Here is a 23,138-nt window from a genome sequence, read left to right on the forward strand (position 1 = left end):
TTTAGGTGCAGTAGGGACCTTTCAATAACCCTCGGAATGCCGTCCCATATTTCCCTGCAATGTGGGGTAATATGAGACAAAAGAGAAAAATGGTAAAGAAGTATGGAAAATTAACTCATTTAGGCGGGTTTGGAGCTTTTTAAGTTCTTTTCATTCATTTTAAAGATGATTGGGGACTAGAATGAAGAAAAGATAAAATCTGGAGGGAAGAAAAATGGGTGTCACTAAAGAGAGCTGAAAAATGTCCAAGAAGTCATGAGTTGTGCCTGTCACATGAAAATACTAAACGAAGAGCATAGATGCCGGTCAGGTAGTAAAAAAATTCGTGTTAAAATCATTATTACTTGAAATAATAACAGTGGAGTATGTTTGGCCTCATGTTTCAAACGAAAAGAGGTGTCTCTATTTTCCCTGCAAGGTAACAAAATTGTATTCCATCTGGAACAGGCGGCCCGGGAGTAGACATAACAGAACCAAATTTTGTCCTGATAATGTTGACATGATTGCCTACAGATTTAAACCTCGTTCGGACGAGAACCCGAGTTCCAACCGAGGTTTCTGGGGAGGTTTTTACGAACTTTATAAAACTTGTCAGAATTTAGAGGAGTTTCATTTGGTTCTTAATAATCCTGGCGAGTCTCCGATTGCCTTCGTGCGTTTCCTATGAGCTGCCAAGGCCTCCTAGATCACGAAAAAATAATCACGATGGTCTTCTGAACAACCGCTTGAGAGCAGCACGACAGAAACCAAAAAAATGGCGCTTTGTCTCGATTTTCCTTCATGTCTCATATTACCCCGTTCTACGGTACTTCGGAGGAAATCCATACCGGAAGTCAGCGTCAGAACGGGAGAAACATGAGAGCGTCGTCAGGCCGTGCTGAGCGGTGGTGGGGGCAGCGTGCGCGCGCCGCCTTCACCCCCCACTCCGCCGCTTTCGACCCCCACCGCTGCTCCGCACAGCCGCACGATGCTCTTTTGATTCTCACGTTCTGTCGCTGACTTTCAGGCAAGGTTTCCTCCGTACTACCCTATTATCGGCCGGCCTTTTGCGTTTGGACGTTAGTTGTTTTTCTCGTTCGCATCATTTGAGTTTATTGATAAGTTTCCGGTTTAAGATGAGAATTGATCAAAAATCTTTCCCTTTATCAACCACGTTTTAATTACTAGGTAGGTGTACGCCAGACAGTGGCTTGTCGTAACAGGCTTCGCGACGCTGCGCCAGTTACGGAAATAGTTCGGAGGAAATCCAGACCGGAAGTCGACGTTACAAAGGTAATACATCTCATGCGTGACTCTTATACACATACGTTTAGTTTCTCAAAGTTAAGGCACATTGAAGTGTATTTCAAAAAACCATATTCACATTTATTACTGGCCACTCTAGGGAGCAGCTGTGGTTGCAGTGAAGAGTTACCTGTTACGTAGATGGGGTCACTGAGGGTCCCTTCTTCAAAGGCATTCAATATTTGAACATACTCTTTGGTCTTCAATTCACTTACTATTGGGTAACTTTCACCATTCCATGACACCATATCGGAAATGATCCCCAATGCTGGTTCGTGTTCATCTGAAATTTTCTCCTTCGACGTACTCCTTGTGAACGTACCGAATGGACACATACATCAGCTCTTGACGGGATTCATCAGTAGCCTCATCTTTTGATGAGTCCCTTCAAAAATTACAGAAAACCAATGTGTTTTTCCTATTTTCTCACAATCACCTCACAAATTTCCTCACCTCAGCCCTCTCGAAGTTCATTTTCAGTGGTCTTCCTCATATATGTAGCTCGTGACGAGTCCTCCAAATGTCTTTTCAGGACTTTGTCACCAGCATCACAATGAAATCTCAAGAGCACAGTAATAACTCTACGAAGAACCGCTTTGTAACAGGAAGAAAATGAAGGCATTGCAAAATCTACGATAAAATGCTTGTGCGTCTTCTTCCCTGTCATCTCCTTGTGCAGGAATAGTGAAAGCGGTGGCACTGCAGCTCCCCTCGAAAAATGGAGATGTTCATAGGCCTCATGCAAATCACGCATTGTCCATCAGCTTCTGCAACAATAAGAAAACAATGTTTGATGAAAACAACTGAGGCATTGTGACCCTCGGGGCAGTCTCAACCCTAAACATTTTGATGAAGAAAAATTGTGAATCTCCAGTACCTGTGCTTGGAGGGAGGGGATTTTTTTTTTTTTTTTTTTTTGGGGGGGGGGGGCTGCGGTACACTGTCGTATCGTGTGAACCGGCCTCGCCGCCTGCACCGATCTCCGTTCCTGCAGCAGGTACTTAAAGAGCTGCTGCATTCGCTGCATCGGCGGGTTGTCGTTCAAGTTGCTGAGGCCCCTGGTCAGCTTCTCCCGGTTGGCAGCCCTACCGCTAGTCCTGGCCTGCCCAAACCATAGTCGTGCCCCTCAGTTCTTCTTACCAGGATCTCCGCGGCCTTAAAGGTTATTACCTGCCATCTGCCGGGCGAGCCTCAGAGTGTTTAACATACGTGAGAAAAGTTACCTCGAGACCATCTTCCGAGCCCGTCAGCGTGCTGACGAGGTGGGACCGTCGGCGCCGTCGTTACTTTTCGGTCCGGGTTCTTCCGTCGAGTCGGAGGTATCGTTTGCACAAAAGTACGTTACGTACACTACAGTTATAACAGCAACAAACAATAAATAAAAGAAAAGCAAAATAAACACCTTTTGTCTGATAAGAAAACAGACCGCCACACAGTTCTGCACATTGCAAACCATTCTCCACGTTTCTCGTGACATAATTCACCGTCTCCTCTTTGACCACAACATTGACCACTACATAGAAGCGCTCCCACACTGGACTGAAGGCCTTTTTGCCCGGAGGTTTAGGAATCCACTGTATCTAGACACCCGCGGCCAAACCTTCGCGAACCTGATCCTGTAAGATCATTTACTGCTGTATTAATTTAATAATTGATAGATACTCAGAACTTAGACAGAATAACAAAAATAAATATAACCTGAGACGGCCCTATGACCTCGTACTGGAGACCCATAATGGAAAATTTGCAGAAAAAAATCCAATCTATAGCGGAACTAGGTTCTTTAATCGATTGCCTTTGGATATTAAGAAACTGGTCATGAGAGATCCAAAAAACATTTAAAAAAAATGATAAAAAAAAATACCTGATAGACAAAGAATTGTACTCCATCAAAGAGTTCCTTGCTAGTGATCCTGTATAAATTGTGTAAATTGTTTCTGTCTGTGACCACATCTCATTATAATGAATAAATATATTAATATTATTATTAAAGATTAGACATTTTTGATGTCGAATAGTAAGAATCTGCATTTTTATTTTGCAGTTTGTTTATTGGCTGAGCGATAGCGAAGCCTGTTACTCCAGTGGGGTTGGAAAGTTTTTCCTGTCTCTCTCTCCCTGTGTGTGTGTGTGTGAGTGTCCGTCTGTCCGCACTACTACTCTTGAACGGCTCGGCCGACTCGGCCGAGATTTGGCAGGCAGGGTCATTAGGTATATCCTTAGCTCGCCATGCACCACAATTCAGCTTTCTATCACCATGAATACCTCGTTACCGACAAATGTTGTCATGTCATGGGGGGGGGGGGGAAATTGTCGTGACTGGCGCAGCATCGCGAAGCGTGTTACGACAAGACACGGACTGGCGTACACCTACCTTGTTTATTCATGTATCATAATGAAGCAGTCTCCTGGACTTTCAAGCAGTGATGATGATGATGACAACAATGAGAATGTCCACTTTGACTCTTCGTTAGAACAGAAATGGTTAATGGAGGGAATTTATTGCGTGTTCTTTACAAATCTTGGCTTGTCGCACTTGAATAGGGTACTTTCGTAGATTCCTGAACCGGAAGTACGTAGACGCCATGTTGACGGAAGTAGATCCAAACTTGACATGGGAAAGAGACGTTCGTCAAACGTACCGGCCACACTTGAACATAAACAGTTGTTTGATACTTGTTTGCAGTGCCGAAGAGAGGTTAGTTTCCGGCCAATTTGGCGTCTGCTGGTCTGCTTGCTTTCGGTTCAGGATTCTACGAAAGTACCCTACATACTTACATCTTGACTTCCTCAGAATATGTTCCCTACTGGCTATGATTATATTGGCTTGTACTTGAAACAGTCCAAAACTACAAACAATTATGACTTGGAAGTACACATTAATTTGTGCCTAGATAATATTAAGATGTGCAGACAGGCCTTTGTAAAATTTTCTGGCACGGACTTAGGCGAGACATTTGTTTCTCGTCAAGAAAATAGTGAGACTTTTGTTTCTCGCCAATAAAATGGTGAGACTTTTGTGTCTCGCCAATAAAATGGTGAGACTTTTGTGTCTCACTAAATTTTGGCCATCAGTTTCGCCATTCAATTTTCAGTGTAGTGCGTGTCCGATCCTCATCCTGATCATGGCGCTGATGACTTTGCGGTGTTGCCTCGTCCTTGCAAACCACACCTCCTTCACCGGCGAAGGCTGAAGCCGGTACAGGTGCCTGCCGATTGGAGCCTCCCTCCATTCCCTGAGTCAATCAATGTTTTGAAGTGCCCGCTGGGATCCGTAATACGTTGCGGCCGGAAGTTGGGTTCTGGCTTTGTTGGCTCCTGCATCCGCTTCGTTGGGGCCGATGCCTTTGAGTGCAGGCACCCACGCCAGCTATAGTTCCGCTACTGTCCTACGTAGGATCAGGGCCGCGCCCTTGGCCCTGATCAGGGCTTGCTGTGTGGTCGCACCAGAGTGGGGGTGGAGGCGGCGCGCACACGTAACCCCCACTCTGCCCTTTCCGGCCCCCACCACCGCTCAGCACTGCCGCGCGACTCTCTTTTGTTTCTCCCGTTCTGCTGTTGACTTCCGGTTTGAATTTCCTCCGAAGTACCCTATCTGTTTAAATTGAAGAAGGACGAGTTTCATGGTTTAAATCGGTCAAGCCTGCAGAGAAGACAATTTTGTGAACTGGTTCCGGCGTATCTTTTTGCTCTTGTTCTTCACGTCGGCGCTCTGCTGGAAGTGTCCATTGTTGGCTGGCATTCTCCCCCTGGCTCTGGTTTGCGACCATATGCCAGTTAACATCTAATAAGTCCACAAGGGCGTTCCATTGCCCATTATGGCCCTCATAATTGTCTTCACCCCCGTCTTCATTGTCGTCAAGAACTTCACTGTCTGTATCCATGATAAAGGTTAGAACATCGTTGTAATCCCCTAATTAAGATTGCTGTTAAAGAAAAAAAAAGTGAAACCTGTCACGTCGACCAACTCGATCTCTTCCGTCACCATGAGGGCACCCATCCCCTGAAGCCCCTGGAGCAACAGGGCGGCAGAATCTTCCGCGGCAACAAGCATCCTTCGGAGGAAGGTGACGGGGATGACCAGCTGCAATTATAAACACACACTGTTAAAAATGAATAAAATTAAATTACATTTCTGACATTATTTTTCTTTAAACGTCGTTATTGGCTGAGCGATAGCGATAGCGAAGCCTGTTACTTCATTGGGGTTGATAAGTTTTTCCTGTCTGTCTGTCCCTGTGTGTGTGTGTGTGTGTGTGTGTGTGTGTCCGCACTACACCTCCTGAACGGCTCGGCCGATCTCGGTGAGATTTTGCACACTTTTTGTTCGTGTCCTTGGCTCGGCTAGAGGGTAGCAACACGGCCCTGGCGCTCCGTGCGGTAGCGAGGCCCGGCCCCCCACCACCGCCCCAGCCGGTGCCGGCCTGTTGTGAGCCTAGCCAACCTCTCAGAAAAACAATGTTTTTGTACGTTATTTGGTGGCAAGACGGTCTCGTTTGTAGTCAGTTCCCTCGTTCATTTCGTTATCTTTCGATCAAGCACAAAAGATATTTTCTTTGTGCCAAAATCGCAGAGAGACATTCCATGCCGGTTCGGCCAGGGCCTGAAGGTGACCATTGACGATTAACGCGCCACTTTGGCATTTTTTTGTACTCGTCGAGATAGGGCGATTGCCAAATTTTTAGGTCTCTAAGTCCATTTTTGTGCCCAGGGTGGCGATTTTTAGATTTATCTGAACTTTCTTTAGTGGTTTTGTTGAAATTGCGCTTCGAAGTCCCTTTCTTGACTCTCCACGGCACAATTTCAACGCTAGCTCAATGATTTTGTGCTTAAAAGATGCGTATTAAATAGAGGAAGAGACTCCAGTGGTCAAATTCTCTTTTTGAAGTCATCTTCGTGGTGATCCAAGCGATTTTGCAAATTAAAAACATGTAAAAATGAGGTAATTTTTGCTAACTTTGGCGAGGGATCTTTCGATGACCGACATCGAAATTTTAACTTTTTCTAGCGGATTCTTGAAGGTCTCGAGGAGATCTTTCGAGTTCCGGTGCCAGAAAGTATGGGACCGGCCCTAGTTTAGCCCGCTACACCGCTCCAAAGTTTCGAAAAATCCCAAATTTGCACTTAATGGTGCAAGGAGTGGACTTTCGCTTGCAGGCCCACGGCAAATGCCATGCGAGCCCCAGGCCATCTCGGCCCGACTAAAACTGACCCCTGCAATAACTTCTACTTGATCCCAAGCCCCAGGGTCACTCACCGGCTCGGGGGTAAAGGGGAGGGGAGGACAGAATACAGTGAATTTTCACAAAATTATGCCCCAAGCTTATATGTCGTCCTAGCCCCGCATCAGTGGTGATTATGGACCTCAGGCCCAGTATGTTTGACAATACTTGATTCCGCCTCCCGCAACTCCCCCCTCGGGAGAAGCGGGTGCTCTACTGGCGTTCGCTCACATTTGTCCGCGGGGAGCGCCTGCGATTAAGTGGGGGGCGTTCCACGTCAAACCATCATGGTCCAAAACGTACTTGCTCAGATCCGGCCCCCAATTTTTTATCTGGTAGTGTACCACCCAAAGACCACTCTCATAAATTTTTTTGAAAAAAAATTCAGAACTTTGGCCACAGTGATTTTTTGAAACTTCAAAAAAAAAATTAATTTTTTTTTTAGTTTTTTAAAAATTGTGTAACTAGGTGCTCAAATGGGTTGAAAACAGTAAAGGGCAACATAAAATAGTGAAAGAAAATATTGGGACCCCCAGCCCTTACCAGAAACAAAGTTTACGATAAAAAAACCCACGGTTTCTTGAATTCCCAAAATACGCCGTCTCACTTTTGGACCATATTGGCATCAAAGGACCCCAAGGAGGTACTCTAACTGTCACTAAAAAATTAGGGACGGCAATCCATAAACACCAGAGATATTGTCAAAAAACTCAAAAAGTTATCGAAGGTTATCGAAGCTTTTCCCCCCAAAAATTGTCAAAATGGGACCTTTATTGATTCCGCTGAGGCACTGTGCATTGAAATACTATTCAATTGTCTATCTTAACACCATGGAAGATGTGAGAGAGGTAAAGGTCAGCATTACAAGAGTTTTTGGGAATTTCACGGCAATAAGTTTTTTTTAAATTTTAATAACCAAATGCGTCAAAATGCATTGTTTGGCAGTCGCCAACTGAAGCTCATTGATTGGTGGGGACTTCATCCAAGCCATCTTCACCTTGACCATGCAACTGCTGGAGACTTAAAAGAAGAAAATGAAGATGACCTGGATGAAGTCCCACCAATCAATGAGCTTCAGTTGGCGACTGCCAAACAATGCATTTTGTCGCATTTGGTTATTATAATTAAAAAAACTTATTGCCGTGTAATTCCGAAACTCTTGTAATGCTGACCTTCACCTCTCTCACATCTTCCATGGTGTCAAGACAGACAATTGAATAGTATTTCAGTGCACAGCGCCTCAGCGGAACCAATATAGGTCCCATTTTGACAATTTTGGGGGAAAAAGCTTCGATAACCTTCGATAACTTTTTGAGTTTTTTGACAATATCTCTGGTGTTTATGGATTGCCGTCCCTAATTTTTTAGTGACAGTTAGAGTACCTCATTGGGGTCCTTTGATGCCAATATGGTCCAAAAGTGAGACGGCGTATTTTGGGAATTCAAGAAACCGTGGTTTTTTTTATCGTAAACTTTGTTTCTGGTAAGGGCTGGGGGTCCCAATTTTTTCTTTCACTATTTTATGTTGCCCTTTACTGTTTTCAACCCATTTGAGCACCTAGATACACAATTTTTTCACTGCGGCCAAAGTTCTGAATTTTTTTTCAAAAAAATTTATGAGAGTGGTCTTTGGGTGGTACACTACCAGATAAAAAATTGGGGGCCGGATCTGAGCAAGTACGTTTTGGACCATGATGGTTTGACGTGGAACGCCCCGTAGAGCAGGCAGCCCCTGCAGCACGCGTGCCGTTTGGTGGCCTACCTTACAGGCGCTTCGGCCCTGGACCACAGGCCCTTGTACACTTTCTTCGGCCCCCTCTGCGGGAAGCGTCGTCTCAAAACATAACCGCAGTAAAATGGGATTGGAATTTTCAAAGAAAAAGCAAGTTCACCGAAAATGTTGCTCATTGTATTTAGGTCCTTGTAAATTGTTTACCGCGGTTTTAATGACTTCTTCCTTGGCTTGGCTATGTTTTTGATCCTTGAAATTCCGCCCTTGCCAATGGAATACTCTGATGAGGCTTCCTCTGATACTGGGACTGTTGCCAGGACGTGTGGAGTGGGTGCCACAATTTGGCAATACTTTTGGATATTGCCAAAACCACGGCATTAAACCAAGGTCATGTACCCTCGATTTGTTCGACGGATATTGCCAAAACCACGGCATTAAACCAAGGTCATGTACCCTCGATTTGTTCGACGTTTATTGCCAAATCGTGGCAATACTCAAAAGTATCGCCAAGGAGGCAATACTTTTCCGTAAGGCCGTTTATTGGCGATACTCAATTGTATCGCCAAAAAAGGTGCTAAAAGTGTTGCCTTTGGATTTAGACTGACGACACACACAAGCAAATGCACAGGCCCTCCCCGTATTTTTGGATTAGAAGGGCGGGCCGAAAAGGGGTCATAACCCCCCTTTTCCAAGAACCTGATCTGGCCAACTGCCAAAGTCGGGCTCCTAGACCCCCCCTTCCGACCCCTCGTGAACCTTTCAATTTGAAGTCTGTACCTATAACATGCTTAACATTATATGTTCGACTTCTCGAGGTCAAATCTTTTCGGAAACCAAATCTTTTCTATCGCCAACTTGAAATTTTAACTTTAATTCTATATTTATGGTATACACACAAGTAGATTCCAGTTCCCAGGGTTACACTGATTTCCGTTTCCTAAGACACAGCGACCCCTCTAGCTTCGAACACGGTGCAAACCAGCCGAAATTGGGTTCAATAACTGTCAAAAACGAAAACAAAGCGCTCAAACCCTAGTGTGGCCATCACTGGGCCGGGACCCTGGCTATCACTGGGCAAAAGGTGGCCATCACTGGACAAACTGTACTGATATTTTGGTTTATTTTTTCTCAAAGAATAAATTTTATTTTGCTGGTTTCTAACCTTGGGAACCTTTACTCTATCCTTCTTGTATGTTCCTGTAAATTTTCATACCGGTACGACGTGTGGGACACTTAGTAAAGGGGTTACAGGCGCATCGTTGCGCTAAAAGTGGCCATCACTGGCCACCTACCTTAGGTACGCCAGGCGCGGTTTGGAGGAACAGGCCGCGAGACATCGCGAAGCCTGTTACGACAAGACGCGGTCTGGCGTAAACCTACCTTGTAATAGTTTGAACCGAATGCTGCTTTGATGTGCGATCAGGGCTCTTTGTGGGGCGATGTGTGGCGAGAGAGTCTGCCGAAGGCATACCAGCGCCGCAAGCCAAGGTAGGTGTTAGCGCCGCAGCATCGCGAAGCCTGTTACAAGACACGGTCTGGCGCACACCTACCTTGTTAACAGATATTACTACTACTTCAAAATATTCCTAGAACAATTCAAGACATCTAAAGGTGTTAGCTAACCTTTACCCGAGAGTCCAGAAACTAAGGCTGTATCCTAACGGCTGGCTGCCAGGGCGGGATAGTGAGTGAGGTTTGGCTCGCAGTCTGCGCGGAATATTGGAACGACCAACAATGGCCCGCGGTTCGGCCCGGCTCGGCGCCTTCGGGCTCGCCAGCGGGGCGGTGCAGGCCAGAGCTCGGCACGGCTGGTACGTACCAACACCGGCCAGTTTGCTCGGGTCTGTATTTTATTTCATACACAATTCTAAAAACTATCTTAGAAATAAGCTCAGACTACCCCACAGAAGAAAACCAAACATACAGACTTTATTGGCCTCCGTATTTTATTTCATACATTATTTTAAATACTACCTTTGGAAAGCCCATACTACCCCTAAGAAGAAAACGAAACCAGTATCATCTGCTTTCATCAACGGTCGTTAAGTGAGATTTTTGCTTACTACAAATAAAGAAATTGTGATAGCTGATATTTGGTGTGTGGCGAGCCGAAGACATACCTAATGACCCTGCAAAATCTCGCTTAATCGGCCGAGTTGTTCAGGTGTAGTTGTGCGGACCCACACACTCTACCAAAAAATGTCCTGTAAATGCCGTTAATTTATTACCAGTTTTCACTGTAGGTCAATTCACAGCGTTTACTGTGATCTGCTCACGGGATTCACTGTGATCTTGTTCGCGGTGTTCACTGTGATCTGGTCCCCATAACACTGTGAGTTGACGCCGCTAAGCACCGAAGTACTGCAAATCAGGCTCCTATTCACGGCGTTTACTGTGGCCAGATCACAGTGAACACTGTAACCGAGATCACAGTGAACGCCGTGAACTAGTTCACAGCAAACGCCGTGAATTGCATAACAGCAAACATTGGTAATAAATTAACGGCGTTGACAGGACATTTTTTGTAGAGTGCAGACAGACACAAACAGGCAGGATAAACTTTCCAACCCCACCCAAGTAACAGGCTTCGCCATCGCTCAGCCAACAAGATTCTTTTGGGGGAACGCCCAGACAAGAACTTTTGAATAGGACCCCTCAAAATATGCTAGGAAGTAAGATTTTCACCTCTAAAGGTAAATAGTTTCATGTTGTCCCCTTACTCACTTATTATGGTTGTCACTACTCCTGGTGAGGTTCAATGTTGAAGCCGGTACATTCGAACGGGCGATAAGAAGTTAGACGTTGTTCCAGTCCGGCAGAACCCCGTAGGGAACCAAACTCTAATACGTGATTTGTTCACTCTAAATGTCTTCCAAAGAAGTTTCCCATAACACGTAGGCAATGACGCAAGCATAATACGAAGGTGGTTTTTCTTCGTATTACGAAGGTTCTCTTTTGTATCTTATAATGAAAAATCTCAAAAGATTCGTATTACGAAGGAATATTGCTTCGTATTATGTTTTGCGCCAAATTCACTGTACACGGTGAAAAGGGTTCCTGGTTTTTCCAAGAGCCCGATGGTAGAGACATAGGCGTTTTTGGGAAAACCATGGTTTTTTTACCGTGTAACATGCAAATAACAGCGAGGTCAAGTTTCATTGTGAGACATTTACAGTGTTGGTATCAAAATCGTCCGTTCATTTTTGGATTTGATTGCAGATGGAATGCCACGTGTGTTTCGAGGAGTTCGACTGTCACAAGCACCGTCCGAAAGTTCTGCCTTGCGGGCATTCGTTTTGCCTGCAATGTCTGGATCGGCTGCCCGTCAAAGAGTGCCCTGTGGATGCGAAGGTGAGTCAGGTAGCTCTGGATTCCGACGACCGGGCGTCATCGAATTGCACTCGTCACTCAAAGATTCTTCCCTTTATTCACGTTTTCAGTCTTAACCATTTAAAAGATCATATTCCCATTTTAAAAGTCTGCACTTCATGTAACAGTAACAGACGCTGGATTAATTTTGTCCATCTCTTTGTAAACAACTAATACTTGACGATTCTGAAAAACTTTCAAGTGTTTTGGACTTACTATAATTTTGGGAACTCAGCACTAGCTTACCTTTTCCCCTAGGAATTTTTGTTTTGGCTGTTTCCAATCCTATTGTCAATTTAACCGAAACCTTCACTCACCCCCTTGAACCACCATAACATTCCTTTTCCTTTTCGCAGGGTTTTGACCCAACTGAACTGGTGGACAATTTCATCCTTCTTGAACCGTGTGACAAGTGAGTACGCGACCTAAAAGTTATTGTTCAGTGCTGCCCAAAATGCGTTCCTTGTAAGGGAGCTGTGAATTAATGTCCTTGAAACAAGAACCTCTAAGCAACGACAATACACTCACAGCACGTTACAGTTATTTTTTTCTCATTAATTACGTATTCGTGTAAGCAACAATAATATAGTATTTTCCAAGTAAGTATGACTAATTTCCTTTGTAAAATTACGTACGGAGCCAAATTGTCAGTACATTATTTATTACTTCATTAGTAGTTATTTAGTTTAGGCACTACAGTTTAAGACTGTAGTTGGGACTTAGTATGAACTGCAGTCCTTTCCACCCGGGGAGAAGTACGTATATATTATGGTTGCACAAATTACTTGCAAAAGTACTGTCAAAACGAGCAAAAAGTCAGTCAACGTATCGAGAGTGTATGCAACAATTTGACTTGTACATGTCATTGTCACGCATTTGAGAACTACTTTTGGTGTTCTGTCTTGCTTCCTTCGTCCAGAGTCCTCCATTGTTCTCCGCGCCATACATCAAAATTCATGTGAAATTCAAAAATTTGGACACCGAAATTGATTGTTTTGTCCCCTGTTCCCTTGCGTAGGACTTCTCACCCGACGGTCCGCTTCTGGTGCCGGAGCTGCAGGCAGGAGGCAACGTCGCGCTGCGTGGACGAGCACTCGGTGTGCAGCTTCAGGAAGGCGCGCGCGGAGGAGGCCGCCCGGCAGATGGACTCGCTGGAGGCTGCCGAGGCCGCCGTGGCGGGGCTGCGCGCCAAGCTGGAGGACTGCTGCGGCCGGCTGGAGTGGGACCAGGTGGCCCTGGCGCTGGCGCGGGGACGCGTGCGGGACGCGCTGGAGGCCGACCGCGGCAGCTGGGAGGAGACCAAGCGCGCGGCGGCGCAGAGCAGCAAAGGTGATTGCACTGTCGTTTACTTCCAATATCTTACTGACAGGGATCCTTACACTGTAAATCCAAAGGCAATACTTTTAGTACCTTTTTTTGGCGATACAATTGAGTATCGCCAATAAACGGCCTCACGGAAAAGTATTGCCTTCAAAACGGCGATACACGAAAATATCGCCGAAAGTTGGCGATACTTTGGAGTATTGCCACGACTTGGCAATAAACGTCAAACAAATCAAGGGGAGAAGACCTTGGTTTAATGCCGTGGTTTTGGCAATATCCAAAAGTATTGCCATATTTTGGCGATACTTTTTTGTATCGCCGTTCTGAAGGCAATACTTTTCCGTAAGACCGTTTACTGGCGATACTCAATTGTATCGCCAAAAAATTTACTTTAGTATCGCCGTTGCATTTGCAGTGTAGCTTACCTCATAAGGGCATCATAACGTTATGACACTGCAAATGCAACGGCGATACTAAAGGACATTTTTTGGCGATACAATTGAGTATTGCCAATGAACGGGCCTTACGGAAAAGTAATGCCTTCAGAACGGCGGTACAAAAAAGTATCGCCAAAATTTGGCAATACTTTTGGATAGTGCCAAAACCACGGCATTAAAACAACGTCTTGTCCCCTTGATTTGTTCGACGTTTATTGCCAAATCGTGGCAACACTGCAAATGCAAAGGCGATACTTCAGTACATTTTTTGGCGATACTTTTGTGTATTGCCGTTTTGAAGGCAATACTTTTCCGTCGGCCGTTTATTGGCGATACTCAATTGTATCGCCAAAAAAGGTACTAAAAGTATTGCCGTTGGATTTACAGTGGAGCAGCTCCAGACAAAAAAAACACTTGGCCGGGGACCCCCTCAGATCTGGCTCCCTCCCGGTTTTTTTGGTTCCTCTAGTGAATACGAATTGCCGAAACACAAATTGGGCTGGATTCGACACCGATTGGCTCTTTGGTAGAGGTCAAAACCCCCTAAAAATGGCTGTTATTGAGGGTTTGGGGCTTTTTGGGATCCCGGAACCTACTGGCCAAAAAATCTACCAAAATGTAGTTTCCGAAAGAAAAAAGTGCGCTCTTTCGAATGCCGTGTCGCGCGAGGCTCTACGACGTCGGGTTTGGACGCTACGGGCTCTCAAAGTTGCTCAATTTCACTATTTTTACTGAAGATTTGAGCGTATCAGGGCCGTTCGAAGCAGACCATCGGCGATTTCGCTCCTCTTTGGGTTAAAGGGTGCCTACCCATAGGTTAACAACCCCACAAAATTTCAGCCATCTCAGGCAATTATTAGAGGAGCTGTGAACAATTGAAGTTTTAGGTTATTTTAGCACTTAACTTAGGTGGTTTTGGGTCCAGAAAAAATATTTTTTTAACTATCTTTTTGAAAAAATGTTTTGAGGCACCATGATAAAAATACGTTTCAAGATGTGCTGATCAAATAGAGATAGTTGAAAAAAATATTTTTTCTGGACCCAAAACCACCTAAGTTTAGTGCTAAAATAACCTAAAACTTCAATTGTTCACAGCTCCTCTAATAATTGCCTGAGGTGGCTGAAATTTTGTGGGGGTGTTTACCTATGGGTAGGCACCTTTTAACCCAAAGAGGAGCGAAATCGCCGATGGTCTGCTTCGAACGGCCCTGATACGCTCAAATCTTCAGTAAAAATAGTGAAATTGAGCAACTTTGAGAGCCCGTAGCGTCCAAACCCGACGTCGTGGAGCCTCGCGAGACCCGGCATTCGAAAGAGCGCACTTTTTTCTTTCGGAAACGACACTTTGGTAGATTTTTTGCCCAGCAGGTTCCGGGATCCCAAAAAGCCCCAAACCCTCAAAAACAGCCATTTTTAGGGGTTTTTGACCTCTACCAACAAGCCAATCGGTGTTGGATCCGGCCCAATTTGTGTTTCGGCAATTCGTATTCACTAGAGGAACCAAAAAAACCGGGACGGAGCCAGATCTGAGGGGGTCCCCGGCCAAGTTTTTTTTTTTTGTCTGGAGCTGCTCTATCGTAAGAGTTAAAGTTATTAACCTTAACTTCTGACATCTTTTCAAAAAGGGTAAGTTATTTTTTGGTGTTATTTGAATTTGCGTAGAGATACTTTTGGAAGTACTTCCAAAAGACCGTATCCTTAGCCTTTAGCGAACATTGTCTTATGTTACGTTATGAAAGCAGTGTTAGTTAAATGTTAAGTTAAGGATCTCTGCTTACTGAGGTTTTTCTTCGTAATGCGAACAAAAGGCTTAGTATCATGACTGCACAGCGAAGGTGAAAAGTTGTCAGTAACTTACGACCAATTTCTTCAGATCACGATCAAATTTCTCATTATGAAAGATTTGTGTCGTGAAGTACTGCGAATGGGCTCAGTATTATGACTGCACGGCATTTCTCCATGGGCCAAAGGGCCGTACAGTCTTCTCCGCAGGACCTAGGAGACTGTACAGTCCTACGGAGAACACTAAGGTCTTACGGAGAACACTGTACGGTCCTACGCAGAATACTGTAAGAGCCTACGGAGAATATTGACAAGGGGGCTACACTCTTAAGTATAGGGTGCCCAGCAACTGGGCGCCTTAGTCACCCGCCCCACTTTTTAGGGTGCCAAATGTCGCCCAGTTTCTGTGCACCTCTGTCACCCAGTCTCGGGGTGGACAAATCATACAGTAACCGGCCCTCTCCCATGGTAGAGGATGCACAGGTGTCTAGTTCCTGGGTGACTAAGGTGCCCAAATTCTGGGCACCTTTGGCACCTTAGTCGCTGCTGAGCCATGGGTGAAGGCAGGTTCCTTTGTGGATTGTCCACCCCTAGACTGGGCGACAAAGGTGCCCAGAAACTGGGCGACATTTGGCACCCTAAAAAGTGGGGCGGGCGACAAAGGCGCCCAGTTTCTGGACACCCTACATTTAGAGTGTACGGAGAATTTCCACAAGCTGTTAACAGAATTTCCCGTAGCTTTTTGCCACAGTGTCAGTAGGAAAAGGGAGTGTTGTAACTGCAATAACCGCGGTCTATGTCACAGGACTGTCTGAGAGCGCGGCCTGCATCGCGAACGAGGTGATGGCCGCCGTCTCGGCGTCACTGCAGCAGCTGCGCCTCGTGGAAGGGGGCGGAAGAGAGCAGGAGAACGACCTTCCTGCATCTGACGAGTCCGGAGCCCCTGCACACGTAGGCGCCGTCGAAGGTAAAGGAACGTGATGCACACTCTAAATGTCTTACGAAGAAATTTCCCATATTACGAAGGAAATGGCGCAAGCATAATACGAAGGTGGTTTTTCTTCGTATTACGAAGGTTTTTCTGTGTATCTTACAGTAGAAAAGCCAAAAATATTCGTATTACGAAGGAATATTGCTTCGTATTAAGCTTGCGCCGAATTCACTGTATCATACGAATAACATAGGTCAAATTTCATTGTAAGACATTTAGAGTGCACTCTTAAAATCTTGCGAAGAATATGTTCGCTTTGCAAACCATTTGGTTGGCAGCTTGCGAAGAGCATGGCTTGATTGTATTACGAACTGGTAGTTCGCAATTTTGCGAACTATGTGTTTGCAAGGGTTCGCAATACAAACAGGTTGTTCTCAAATTGCGAAGCACTTCTTCGCAAGTTGCAAACTACTGGTTTCCAAAACGGATGCGTTCTTCGCATTGCACGTAAGTTATACTCTTCGCAAGCTTACACATACACACTAAATGTCAGGGGGCTTTTTTTGTCCCACGGTTTATGCAATTTTAACACTAGAAGCACCGGGTTTTCGGATTACCGTAAAGCGCCGAGCGGGCCAATTTGACCCAAGGGCATTTTCGTCGTACGTGTCAACTGTTGAACCGCCATTTCGACTCAAAGGGAACCTAAAACGGATTTGTAGACCCTTAGCAAGTCAAAGGACAATATTTGGTGCACAGGGGTCTCAGGGGGGCGAGGTAGGCAACTCGCAAACCATGATTTGCTGTTCTTAGTGTTTTCTACTGTGCCTTGTTGCCGAAACGTTATTGATGATAATAGATGGCATAATTGTAACCGCCTTGTGATCGAGATAGTGATTTTTAATGAAATTACTGAACCGTAGACCATTAAGACCTGGCCAAACCTTCAAAGCATAGCTGCAAGGCATGCCCGGAAACCAGGATTCATAGCTACGGAGAAGCTCATAGTAAGGAGGATTGAGTGCTCGATTGAGTGTGTGATAAAAAGGCTGGAATGTAAGAGACATGTGTAAACACCCTCGGGTAGTCAATAAACTCGCCATAACCAGCAAGGCGCGAAGTGGGTTCTAATTTGCGTCCGTTCGTCAACTAGCATTCAGTGATCTGTCCTGACCAGTTTTGCGCCTGCTGTATCCCTGAGATGGGTTTCCGTGTCGTTCAACGTCCTGGCCGGCTTGTACAAACATCTAGGGAATGATTAGTTGCCGAACGAGTAAAAATTTATGGGGGCAAGTGAAATACCTTGAAACACTAGACACGAGAGCAACAAAGTGGACATCGGTATATTATTTATCTCTTTACGCATGAGTAAGTGATGGAGTCCTTTGTCCCAAGGATTCGGGCTGAGCGTGCTATGAGTGCCACTGAAGGTAGACTAGCGCCTCAGTGTTCGAGAGACACCCGAAGGCGTTTAGAAGTCAATCGGGTTGCCCAAAATGCCCAAGACATTGGCAGTTTACGTCAAAGGAAGCTGCATGGTGTCTCCAGCCAGAAAATGCATTGCGGGTTGCCTACTTCGTTATAAACGCGGACCTAACGCATTCCTTATGACACGTAAGTTATTTTTAGTGGTGAAGAGTCAGTTAATAGCTCGTTGCGTTGTGTAGAAACGCGAAAATGTGGTCAAAATGCCGTGTGGGTCAATTTGGCCCGCTTGGCGCTTTACGGTAAAAGTCAATTTATCTCGGTCAAATATGGTCCGAGAACGTCAAGATTTCGAATTCAGATGCATTTCATCATTCTAGGAAAAGTCAGAAATTAGGGGGCTGCCACTTTCATTTTCAAAAGTCGAAATTACAGTTCAAAACTCAAAATGGGTCAAATGGGCCCGTTCGGCGCTTCTAGTGTTAAGCACATCCGACGCTGATACAATTTTGTTCCTGTCTGGTGACACATTTTGTCCGGCGCCAGCTGCAACTTGTACTTTCACTAGACAATTTGTCCCGCCTGGCGGACACAAAATTGCATCACCACCGGATGTGCTTAACATTGCATAAACCGTGGGACAAAAAAAGTCCCATGACATTTAGTGTGTACATCGGTTCGCAAGGTTTTAAGAGTATGCCAGCTTTGCACGTGATGTTAGACTGTGCGATATCACGGTATAGCTAGCAGCACACAAATTAACCTCGTAGTTGGAAAAAAATTTCAGCGTACATTTTTACAACGTTTGTGCACTAAAAAGTACTAAGTGCGAGGTAGGTCTGACGCACCCTGTATTCACGGAGATTGATCAGGGTCATAATCTGGGCGAAAAGTTTAGGTAATGTATATTTTATCACCACGCTTTGAGTGAGATTCGAGTTATCATTCTAATATGGGCGTGGAAAGTGCCGTTTGGGTGGTAGGTGGTAAAGTATACCCCGCGCATTAGTCGGTATTGATCAACGCTCTCACCGGTAAAACTGAAGCGTAGTTGTATGCTTGATTCAAGCAACGCTTGAAGACTTAACGCTTGACTTCAAATTCTCCCATGCATTTAGATAGGCGGGAGAGGGGCAAAATGGAGAACTATGCTTGAAGCCGAGCGTAGTTCTACGACGCTTGAAGAAAGGCGTAAAACTACGCTTGAGTTCTACCAGTGCTTCTATTCTCTCGTGATGGCAGCAGCGGTGGCTGCCGCCGCCTCGCAGTGGGAGGAGCGCACCAACGAGGAGGAGCGCGGCATCGCCTTGGAGGAGATGGCGGCCCGGATGCAGCAGGGCTGCCTGGTGGCGCGCGGCAGGGACTTCGACCCGTACTGGACCATGGACGGCGTGCCCCCCGGGCCCGGCACCGTCACCTCCAGGGGGCAGGGCCGCGTAGACGTGCTGTGGAGCCGCACCGGCGTCACTGCCGGCCACCGCATGGGGCTCCAGGGGCTGTACGAGCTCCGGCTGCAGGCGCCCCCTCCGCTGGTGAGCTTACTCCACTGACTGCGTAGTTCTACGCTTCAGTGACCTTGTGCTCTCTTTGAAGCGTACACTAACGCTTCGAGGTACTTGCTATGATAGGCGTAATACCTCACTTTAATTTTAGCAAAGTGACGATACTTTTTCCGAACCTCACTACGCAACTTCCCGCTACTTGTCTTTAAGGCCTGTGTGGTCTAGAACGTGTCTGTTGTCCTTGTCTGACGCAATCTTCAAATAGTTAAAGCTAAATTTCGGCTTTAAGTACTGGAAATTTGGTGTCCAAATCCTTTTTAAAACCGTTACTTGCCATTACACTGGACTTCAGTGTAAAGGTGCATGCAGATACCCCCTCAAATGCCTGGTTTCGGCGTGTCGCGGGTCGAGCCATTGTCACGAGGTTGCAGTTAATGATTCTTGCTTCCAGAAACCAAATGTTGGGACGGACCAATATCATTTTCTTGATGTTGAAACAATCGAGGACGTGAAGGACAAGGCAATGTTGCTTGCAGATGCCAGTCTAAACAAGGTGAATTGCGTTCAAAGCTGAGTCGGGATCAACTACTTCGCCTCCATTTTAAGAAACGAAAAGTACTTATGTTTGCACAAATTACTTGCATGATTACTGACAAATTGAGTCATTCGTCAGTAACGTGCAGTGCAGAGGGTGCAGGCGATCTGTAAAAGCTCCTCCCACCATAGGTTCACTGAGAATAAACAAATCATAATGAAGACCAAAATTTTGATCAAGGGCACACTTCAGACCTAACTGTCTATTAAATACACATTTACAAACGCATGCTTGGCCAAGTACACACTTACAAACGCTCACGCTTAGCAAGGAGCTAAACTGCGCCAAGCATGCGTTTGTAAGGGTGTACTTGGCAAGCATGCATTTATGAGTGTGTACTTGGCCAAGCATACGTTTGTAAGTGTGTACTGTACTTGTTAGTAGACAATTAGGTTTGTAGTGCATTCATTATTGCCTTAGTTTGGAGAAGGAGCAATTCATCCCCCAAATTTGTCCGAGATTACTGTGTGGCCATGTAGGAAGCTGATACTCCCTTCCTTACCCAAATTTGGGTAATATAATATTATCCTCACTAAAAATCGGGTTAAGACTTTTTCGTTCTCAGCGTGTTTGCGGAGTATCTGAAACTGTAGTGTACTGTAACAATATTTGTTAAGTAAAGTACTGTAAAGTTGTCTTAATATTCAACATTTTATGTTGTGGTCACACTCGTAACCTGTGGATTTGGAGGGTAACTGCTTGCCAGTGGCCTGCGACCTACACTAGAAGGCTCTCTACCTGTGTTGCCTCCAGGTGCTCACCATGGTCGGCCTGTACTGCAGCGACTCGCCTGCCTGGAGCCAGAGGGTGCTGGAGCAGGTGGCGGACCACCTGCTGGGCCTGCAGATGGTGCTGCCGCAGCAGCGGCACCTCGACGTGGTGCTGGCGATGCAATTGGATGCGCTCTGCCTCGTCGAAGTGAGTGGGGACCAACCACTGCAGGTGAGCAGAGATGAGAAATTTGATGTCAATAGTCGAGGGGGAATGCAGTCGCGTAACTGGCGGGTCGCTCTTTCCGTAATAGCACGTGGAACAGTACGTGTATTTGTAGCGTAATGGTCGAAATTCTCCTATTTTTACTTACTTTTTGGGTTTTGTTTTTTTTTTTTTGAAATAGCTAAAATCCGATAATTTTAGGGCGTGATAGTCGGACCACAGGTTTTGAGAGAGCTATAAGTGTTGTATAATCGTTAACATGCTTGATGTATTTTTATAGCGATGACTTTTTATCGCCGCCACCGATGCGACAATTTGAAGGAATTACCTTAGCCCTCGAATCACACCTGACTGTAATTATGTCGGACAGTGAAGTCTTCCTATTAGGCATCGAGGGGTCGTCAGCTTGCATATTACTTCGTACACAAGCTTTATATTACTTTTATATTACTCGTATATTACAGCTTAAAATCCATAAATATTACAGAAAAGACTACTTAAGGGGGGACCCTGGTGAAACTTTCAAGTAGGCTTTAAAATAATCCCAGAAAGTTGAAACTTTGCTTGATTATTAGGGTTTATTATGGTGAGTTCATAAAACAAAATTCAATCCAAAAAGTTGAACAGTCTCTGAGAAAAGTGGCTTTTTAGTGTTTTTTAGAGTGTTGGGGAAATATCTTCCTGCGTCTTTCATTGGAACGGAAAGTCTTGAAAACTTTTTTGGGTCATCCTTAAGATGTATAGAAGAGATTTTAGTGACGGAATTTTCAATTTCAACTTCTGTCCTGAGATATCAATTTTCAAATTTTAACATTTAAAAAAAGTGAATTTTTTGCCTTTTTTTGAAACTTTTAGGAGTGTGTTAAAAAAGTAGGGTTGATATTTGTGAACTAAAACGTACTAAGTGCGAGGTAGGTCTGACGCACCCCGTATTCACGGAGATTGATCAGGGTCATGATCTGGGCGAAAATTTTAGGGAATTTATCTTTTATCACCACGCTTTGAGTGAGATTCGAGTTATTCTAATATGGGCGTGGAAAGTGCCGTTTGGGTGGTAGGTGGTAAAGTATACCCCGCGCATTAGTCGGTATTGATCAACGCTCTCACCGGTAAAACTGAAGCGTAGTTGTATGCTTGATTCAAGCATACAACTACGCTTGAAGACTTTACGCTTGACTTCAAATTCTCCCATGCATTTAGATAGGCGGGAGAGGGGCAAAATGGAGAACTATGCTTGAAGCCGAGCGTAGTTCTACGACGCTTGAAGAAAGGCGTAAAACTACGCTTGAGTTCTACCAGTGCTTCTATTCCCTCGTCATGGCAGCAGCGGTGGCTGCCGCCGCCTCGCAGTGGGAGGAGCGCACCAACGAGGAGGAGCGCGGCATCGCCTTGGAGGAGATGGCGACCCGGATGCAGCAGGGCTGCCTGGTGGCGCGCGGCAGGGACTTCGACCCGTACTGGACCATGGACGGCGTGCCCCCCGGCCCGGCACCGTCACCTCCAGGGGCAGGGCCGCGTAGACGTGCTGTGGAGCCGCACCGGCGTCACTGCCGGCCACCGCATGGGGCTCCAGGGGCTGTACGAGCTCGGCTGCAGGCGCCCCCTGCCGCTGGTGAGCTTACTCCACTGACTGCGTAGTTCTACGCTTCAGTGACCTTGTGCTCTCTTTGAAGCGACACTAACGCTTCGAGGTACTTGCTATGATAGGCGTAATACCTCACTTTAATTTTAGCAAAGTGACGATACTTTTTCCGAACCTCACTACGCAACTTCCCGCTACTTGTCTTTAAGGCCTGTGTGGTCTAGAACGTGTCTGTTGTCCTTGTCTGACGCAATCTTCAAATAGTTAAAGCTAAATTTCGGCTTTAAGTACTGGAAATTGGTGTCCAAATCCTTTTAAAACCGTTACTTGCCATTACACTGGACTTCAGTGTAAAGGTGCATGCAGATACCCCCTCAAATGCCTGGTTTCGGCGTGTCGCGGGTCGAGCCATTGTCACGAGGTTGCAGTTAATGATTCTTGCTTCCAGAAACCAAATGTTGGGACGGACCAATATCATTTTCTTGATGTTGAAACAATCGAGGACGTGAAGGACAAGGCAATGTTGCTTGCAGATGCCAGTCTAAACAAGGTGAATTGCGTTCAAAGCTGAGTCGGGATCAACTACTTCGCCTCCATTTTAAGAAACGAAAAGTACTTATGTTTGCACAAATTACTTGCATGATTACTGACAAATTGAGTCATTCGTCAGTAACGTGCAGTGCAGAGGGTGCAGGCGATCTGTAAAAGCTCCTCCCACCATAGGTTCACTGAGAATAAACAAATCATAATGAAGACCAAAATTTTGATCAAGGGCACACTTCAGACCTAACTGTCTATTAAATAACATTTACAAACGCATGCTTGGCCAAGTACACACTTACAAACGCTCACGCTTAGCAAGGAGCTAAACTGCGCCAAGCATGCGTTTGTAAGGGTGTACTTGGCAAGCATGCATTTATGAGTGTGTACTTGGCCAAGCATACGTTTGTAAGTGTGTACTGTACTTGTTAGTAGACAATTAGGTTTGTAGTGCATTCATTATTGCCTTAGTTTGGAGA

At 45.5% G+C, this 23,138-nt stretch overlaps 1 protein-coding gene across 1 annotated transcript in view; it reads left to right on the forward strand.

The window, feature by feature from the left end:
- LOC117649639 overlaps positions 1-23,138 on the forward strand; it is a 43,097-nt gene that overhangs the window by 16,188 nt on the left and 3,771 nt on the right. The window contains exons 2-9 of the mRNA XM_034392545.1: positions 11,457-11,588; positions 11,963-12,018; positions 12,625-12,935; positions 15,954-16,115; positions 18,747-19,036; positions 19,458-19,559; positions 20,355-20,543; positions 22,568-22,669. Of these exons, the coding sequence (XP_034248436.1) occupies positions 11,457-11,588; positions 11,963-12,018; positions 12,625-12,935; positions 15,954-16,115; positions 18,747-19,036; positions 19,458-19,559; positions 20,355-20,543; positions 22,568-22,669 (1,344 nt within the window). The remainder of the gene's footprint in view (positions 1-11,456; positions 11,589-11,962; positions 12,019-12,624; positions 12,936-15,953; positions 16,116-18,746; positions 19,037-19,457; positions 19,560-20,354; positions 20,544-22,567; positions 22,670-23,138) is intronic.

Source organism: Thrips palmi, unplaced genomic scaffold (assembly GCF_012932325.1).
Source record: "Thrips palmi isolate BJ-2018 unplaced genomic scaffold, TpBJ-2018v1 HiC_scaffold_4, whole genome shotgun sequence".
NCBI lineage: Eukaryota > Metazoa > Arthropoda > Insecta > Thysanoptera > Thripidae > Thrips > Thrips palmi.